At 44.3% G+C, this 6,927-nt stretch overlaps 1 protein-coding gene across 1 annotated transcript in view; it reads right to left on the reverse strand.

Moving 5' to 3' along the window:
* PPOX (protoporphyrinogen oxidase) overlaps positions 1-5,375 on the reverse strand; it is an 18,284-nt gene extending 12,909 nt beyond the window's left edge. The window contains exons 1-3 of the mRNA XM_058160473.1: positions 5,297-5,375; positions 3,291-3,384; positions 718-852 (exon numbers count right to left, since the gene is read on the reverse strand). Coding sequence (XP_058016456.1) covers positions 718-852; positions 3,291-3,377 — 222 coding nt within the window. The 5' untranslated portion in view covers positions 3,378-3,384; positions 5,297-5,375. The remainder of the gene's footprint in view (positions 1-717; positions 853-3,290; positions 3,385-5,296) is intronic.
* Positions 5,376-6,927: the final 1,552 nt, after the last annotated feature.

Genomic DNA, 6,927 nt, shown 5'->3' on the forward strand with positions numbered 1-6,927 from the left:
TTTGTTTTCCTCTCACTCTTTCTCTTTCCCTTTTTTTCTGTTTCTCTCTCTCTCTCTCTCTCTCTCTCTGTTTCTCTTTCTCTTTTTTTCCTCTCTCTCTGTTTCTCTCTTTCTCTTTCTCTCTTTTTCTTTTTCTCTTTCTCTCTCTCTCTCTCTCACACACACACACAGACCTTGCACACACAGCAACACAACTGGGGTCACAATTTCCTTTTCCGAGCAAGCCAATCACTAAGAAAATTGAACAGATTTCATGTTGTTGTTGTTGTTTTTATTTATTTATTTATTTATTTTATTAGATTTCTAGACCGCCCTTCTCCCGAAGGACTCAGGGCGGTGTACAGCCAAGATACAAATAAACAATGTACAATTAAAAACTAAAATTAAAAAAACTTATTATACAATTTGGCCGAAAAATTAAAATATTTAAAATCTAAAAACCCCAATTTAAAACTTAAATAAAATTTAAGTTTTAATTTAAAACTTAAAACTTAAGTTTTTAGCCATAGTCGTTAAGCAAATCCCGGCTTGGCTGAATCACACGGTCATTAAGTGAATCCAGCTTTCCCCATTGATTTTGCTTGCCGGAGACCTCTGGGGAAGGTCACAAAACGGGGATCGTGTGTGACCCCAGGACCCCCGCCACTGTCGCAAATACATGCCAGCGGCCAAGCGCTTAGATTTGGATCGCGTGACCCTGAGGACGCCACAACCTACCATCAGAAGGGTGTTTTTCCCTACAAGCCCGGCAGGTCGGATCCCTCTGGGGCCGTGTTCGAAAACAGCCCCATCTTCCGCCTGGGTGGAATTAATCCAGCCCCCCAACCGATGGCTGCCCTCCAAAAGGATAACCTATTAGGAGGCGGGGGGGGAGGAAAGCCAGGAAAAAGAGAAAAATTAAGATAATACAACACATAGATTGAGTTGGTCGTGGAGCGGTGCAGTACGGTGGCCTAGAGGTAGAGCTCTGGCCTCACAATCAGGAGGTTGTGAGTTCGATCCTTGGTAGAGGCAGATATTTCTCTCTCTGGGCACGATGAGAATATATATCTGCCGAAACAAAACTCCGCCCTGGCGACAGGGAAAGGCATCCGGCCATTAACACACTCTGCTAGCTCCATTCAGTTGCTCAGACTCCACCTCGCAAAGGATTAAATGATGATGGTGATCGATTGAGTTGGTCGTACGACAAGGACTTCCTGTAGGGTTGTTTCAGCCCCGGTTGTGAGTCATTTTCAGACTCCTCTCTTCTTTGCTCTTAATTTCCAATTGGGGCCAAAACACCCATACAGGTTGATAGTCCTTCGTTTTAGCGTACGACCAAAATGAAGCCCCAAATACAAGTTGAGACTTGTGAAATTTAAGAATTTAAGAAATAATTAATAGAATGATTACCTTTGATGTTTTGGGGAATTAAGAGAACTAAGTTATTATTATTATTATTATTATTTATTGAATTTCTAGACTGCCCTTCTCCCAAAGGACTCAGGGCGGTGTACAGCCAGGCTAAAAAACATACACAATATACAATTTAAAAACTAAATTAAGAAACTTATTACACAATTGGCCGAGAAATTAAAATATTTAAAATCTAAAAACCCCAATTTAAAACATAAATAGAATTTAAAATTTAAAAACTAAACAGTTTAAAAAGTTTAAGCTAGCCCCGCGCGAATAAACAAATATGTTTTCAATTCCCGGCGAAAGGTCTGAAAGTCAGGTATTTGGCGTAAACCAGGGGGAATATCATTCCAAAGAGTAGGAGCCCCCACAGAGATGTTAAGGCTGAGATGTCAAGGTTGACTCAGCCTTCCATCCTTTATAAGGTAGGTAAAATGAGGACCCAGATTGTTGGGGGGGCAATAAGTTGACTTTGTAAAAATATATACAAATAGAATGAGACTATTGCCCTATACACTGTAAGCCGCCCTGAGTCTTCGGAGAAGGGCGGGGTATAAATGTAAACAAAAAAAAAATGTTATTTAACAAGTTAAATATTAAATTGAAACTGAAATGGAATGTAAGAGAAATGTTAACTTGTCGTTTCCTTTTTGTGTTTGTTTTCTTCTTCTTTTTTTCTTTTCTCATTTCTTGTTTCTTGTATGTAATAACAATCGTTTTTATGAGACTAAATTAATAAAGGAGGGCAGAAGGGGTTTAAAATATGGGGACTAGACTTGGTTTAAATATTGATTTCAGAATGGGGGGATGGAATAGAATTTGGTGACAGATATGTGCAAATAAAAATGATTTTAAGAGGGAGAAGGAAATATATTGGATTTAATGTAATGGGGGTTGAAATTTGAAATTTGTTTAATGATGTACCTGACTGATACCCTGTTCAAAATGATTTTTTTTAATGTTTTACAAAAAATAAAAAAAAATCCTTGGCAAAATGAAGACCCAAATGTCCGTTACTAAATGAGTTTTGCTTCCATTTTACGGCCTGTTCTTGCCACAGTGGATAAGCGAATCACTACAGTTAAGTCAGTAACGTGGTCATTAATCCGGCTTCCCTATCGAGTTTGTTTGTCAGAAAGGATCGCAAAAGGGGACCTTCACTGTGACTGTCATAAATACCAAGCGTTTGATCCTGTGAACGTGGGGATGCTGCAACGGTTGTTAAGTGTGAAAAAGGGTCATAAGTCACTTTTTTTTTAAAAAAAAATGCCATTGTAACTTCGGTCACCAAATGAACTGTTGTTAATTCCGAAATTTCCATTGCTAAGCCAAACAGTTGTTATAATTTAATATAGGCTATAGTTTGAGCAAGGTGGCTCAGGAGCGAAGACGCTGAGCTTGTCGATCGAAAGGTCGGCAGTTCAACGGTTCGAATCCTTAGTGCCGCGTAACGGGGTGAGCTCCCGTGACTTGTCCCAGCTTTTGTCAACCTAGCAGTTCGAAAGCACATAAAAAATGCAAGTAGGAAAAAATAGGGACCACCTTTGGTGGGAAGGGAAGAGCGTTCCGTGCGCCTTTGGCGTTGAGTCATGCCGGCCACATGACCACAGAGACGTCTTTGGACAGCGCTGGCTCTTCGGCTTTGAAACGGAGATGAGCACCGCCCCCTAGAGTCGGGAATGACTAGCACGTATGTGCGATGGAGGGGGGGGGAACCTTTACCTTTATAGTTCAATTTCATATTTTGTATATATGAGATGTGACAACGGGTTATTTCACAAATGTGGTTTAACCCTGTCCTAAATTTTATTTTCTATAAAAAAAAGACCGACCTTTGACAGCAATAAATAAATCACACTGATTGATTGATTCAATGGGCAAATTCTCACCTTAGACGCTAGCGAGCTTCTGGCAAGGTAATAGGAGGCTGCAAGACCTGTTATCCCTCCGCCCAGGACCGCTACTTTAAGCTGCATCGGAAAACTGAAAGGAGACAGGATTCGAGAAAGTTTTGGGTTTCCAAAAATCCCGGTGAATTCCCCCAAACTGGGTAAAAGGGGGTTTTCTTTGGGGGGACGGCACATGAACCCACGATCCAATCCCAGCAAGGACTGTTAGATTAAATGTAATGAATTCAATTGCCTCCAGATGTTGTGGGTTGCTCATCACTGGAGGTGTTTAAGAAGAGATTGGACAGCCATTTGTCTGAAATGTGATGGGGGTCTGTCTCCTGCTTGAGCAGAGGCCCTTCCTTCCCTCCCCTTCCCTTCCCTTCCTTCACATACATGCACACACATTCCAGTTTAGACACTCAGTGCCAAAAGGATTCGCCATCCCTGATATAGGGTCTCCTGCTTGAGCAGTGGGTTGGACTAAGAGACCTCCAAGGTCCCTTCCAACTCTGTTATGAGGGAGGGAGGGAAACAGGAAGAAAGGAAGAGATGGGAAGAAGAAGAAAGGGGTGGGAAGGAACGAAGGAAGGAAGGTTGGAGGGAGGGTGGGAAAAAAGAAGGAAGGTAGGAAGGCAGGAAGGAGGTTGGAGGGAGGGAGGGAAAGAGGAAGGGAAGGAGGAAGAAAGGAAGAGATGGGAAGAGGAAGAAAGGGGAGGGAGGGAGGGAAGGAGGGAAGAAAGGAAGGAGGTTGGAGGGAGGGAGAGAAAGAGGATGGATGGAAGGAAGGAAGGAGGTTGGAGGGAGGGAGGGAGGAAGAAAGGAAGAGATGGGAAGAGGAAGAAAGGGGAGGGAGGGAAGGAGGGGAGGAAGGAAGGTTGGAGAGAGGGAGGGAAAGAGGATGGAAGGAAGGAAGGAGGTTGGAGGGAGGGAGAGAAAGAGGATGGATGGAAGGCAGGAAGGAGGTTGGAGGGAGGGAGGGAAAGAGGAAGGGAAGGAGGAAGAAAGGAAGAGATGGGAAGAGGAAGAAAGGGGAGGGAGGGAAGGAGGGAAGGAAGGAAGGTTGGAGAGAGGGAGGGAAATAGGAAGGGAGGAAGAAAGGAAGAGATGGGAAGAAAAAGCAAGGGGAGGGAGAAAGGAAGGATGGAAGGAAGGAGGTTGGAGGGAGGGAGGGAGGGAAAGAGGATGGAAGGAAGGAAGGAGGTTGGAGGGAGGAGGGAGGGAAAGAGGAGGGAGGGAAAGAGGAAGGGAGGAAGAAAGGAAGAGATGGGAAGAGGAAGAAAGGGGAGGGAGGGAAGGAGGGAAGGAAGGAAGGTTGGAGGGAGGGAGGGAAAGAGGAAGGGAGGAAGAAAGGAAGAGATGGGAAGAGGACGCAAGGGGAGGGAGGGAGGGAGGAAGGAAGGAAGGAAGGAAGGAAGGAAGGAAGGAAGGAAGGAAAAATAGTACAATCAGGAGCAGATCCACCTGCAGCTTTAGGTTCCTCTTCCTGTATTGCTTAAACTTCTGTAAGCTGCCTTGAGTCGCCAATGGGCGAACAGGCGGCAATATAAATTCGATCCATCCATTTACTATTAATTCCACCTCTTATTATTAGATTCTCCCCTCCCACCCACCTCTGGTCCCTCCTGCTAGGAGTCCATTTTACACACCACACACGTGTCTTAAACTCCCTCGCTTCTCACGGCTCTTCCCTTTCTGAACCTCGTCGGCAGGGTGTTTAATCTGCGAAGCTTCGGGTTGCCCCGATCTTGGCTTGAATCCCTCTCCCATCCCTAATCCGACATAAAATGCCTTTTTACCTGCCTTCCAACCCGCCCAGGGGCGTCCATATCTACCTCCAGCAAGCTTTCCTCCCCCTCCCCCGCTTTTTTCCTCTCTCCTGACCCCAATTTTGCAATAAAAATCGTAATTGTAATCCCTCCTGCGTGTAAATCACGCCTTCTCCAACTCCCGGGTGCATTCACACGACCAGCGATGACACGCGTGTCCGTCCCCCCCCCTCTAACCTGCTGTTCCCACGCTGAGCGAACTCCAGAACTTCCAGTCCCCCTTCAAGGGCAGCTGCGACGCGAGCTCCGCCCACCCGCGCCGGGATTGGTCGAAACGGGAGATGACGTCATTCCTCCCGGATTGGACCGATCGCCTCCAATGGGAGGCCGTGGGCGGGGCTGTGGGCGGAGACTTCGGGATGTTGACGGAAGTGGCGGGATGCAGCACTGATTTTTAATTTATTTTATTTTATCCTCAAGATCGCGCCTAAATTACGTGTTGTTTTTTTTTAATTAAGCAAATCGATCAAGATCTAAAATGCATAAGAGCACCAGCGTGCCTATACCGTTCCTGTCCTGATGTTCCCTTTAGTTGTATTCATTTTATGTTTTCAATTTATGTTTATATATATATTATTTAATATGTATTTGACAAAATAAATAAATAAATCTAATAAAGAGTTGCTACCTCTAACCTAACAGAGATAAATTCATGAGGACTAGGATTTTCACCTCCTTGGACATGAGGAGGACGTCTTCAGGTGTGATTGCACAACTCTGCAGGGTTGTCGTGCGATTTTGAAGAAGGCATCATCAGTGAATACGATTATTAACCATCTCGGTTCTACTAATTAAAGAATTATATTTTGGCTCGCAAGAGTTTCCAATGAACCACCTGCTGTCCCTATTCGCTGAATACTATTTTTAAAAACTATTCCAAAGAGCTCAGGCCATTGAATACAGACTTCGTTCCCTATAGACTTCCTCTGACACTGGAGGTTCTACATCCTAAGTGAACTCGTGTGCTAATTTGGCCCCAATGAGGCAGTTCCGGATGGGTTGCGAGGACTACCGTAAATTCAGAATACAGGGTTTTTAAAAATTTTTTTTACTAATATCACTGAATTAATATTAAAGATTATTTTTATTAACTTTATATGCCTCCTGCCTCGCGACCCAGTTTCAGAATTGCGCCAGAATTACAACCCTCCCCTACGCACACACACGCACGCATAGAGAAGCGCACAGACACACAAACACAAGTCTTTCGGCCTAGGGGAAAAAAAGTTCTTTGCAACTGCTCCAGTCGCAAAGAAAATGAAAAACAAGATACACAGGCAGCGACGGACCTTAAATTAAGACGTATAAGCCTGCAGCATCAAACCTACAGGTATTTTTGCTTTCTACCACTTTGACCTTGAAAAGAAAAGAAATGAAATTCCAATTTTCAGGCAATTCCGTTCCAGATATTTTGAAAAGGGGATTTGACAACGGGATGGAAAAAATGGCAATTCTCAACGGTCGTTGAGCCTAGATGTCTTCATGGAACCTCCACACTGAGACGCAGTATATCTCACTTCATCAATTCCAGCAGAGCAAAGAGAATGTTGCGTGTTTCGCACCTGGCTGGAATGACTCCCATATCAATTAAAAGTAAAGGTTTCCCTTGCACATACGTGCTAGTTGTTCCTGACTCTAGGGGGCGGTGCTCATCTCCGTTTCAAAGCTGAAGAGCCAGCGCTGTCCAAAGACGTCTCTATGGTCATGTGGCTGGCATGACTCAACGCCAAAGGCGCATAGAACGCTGTTCCCTTCCCACCAAAGGCGGTCTCTATTTTTTCTACTTGCATTTTTTACGTGCTTTCGAA

Source organism: Ahaetulla prasina, chromosome 17 (genome assembly GCF_028640845.1).
Source record: "Ahaetulla prasina isolate Xishuangbanna chromosome 17, ASM2864084v1, whole genome shotgun sequence".
NCBI classification, from domain to species: domain Eukaryota; kingdom Metazoa; phylum Chordata; class Lepidosauria; order Squamata; family Colubridae; genus Ahaetulla; species Ahaetulla prasina.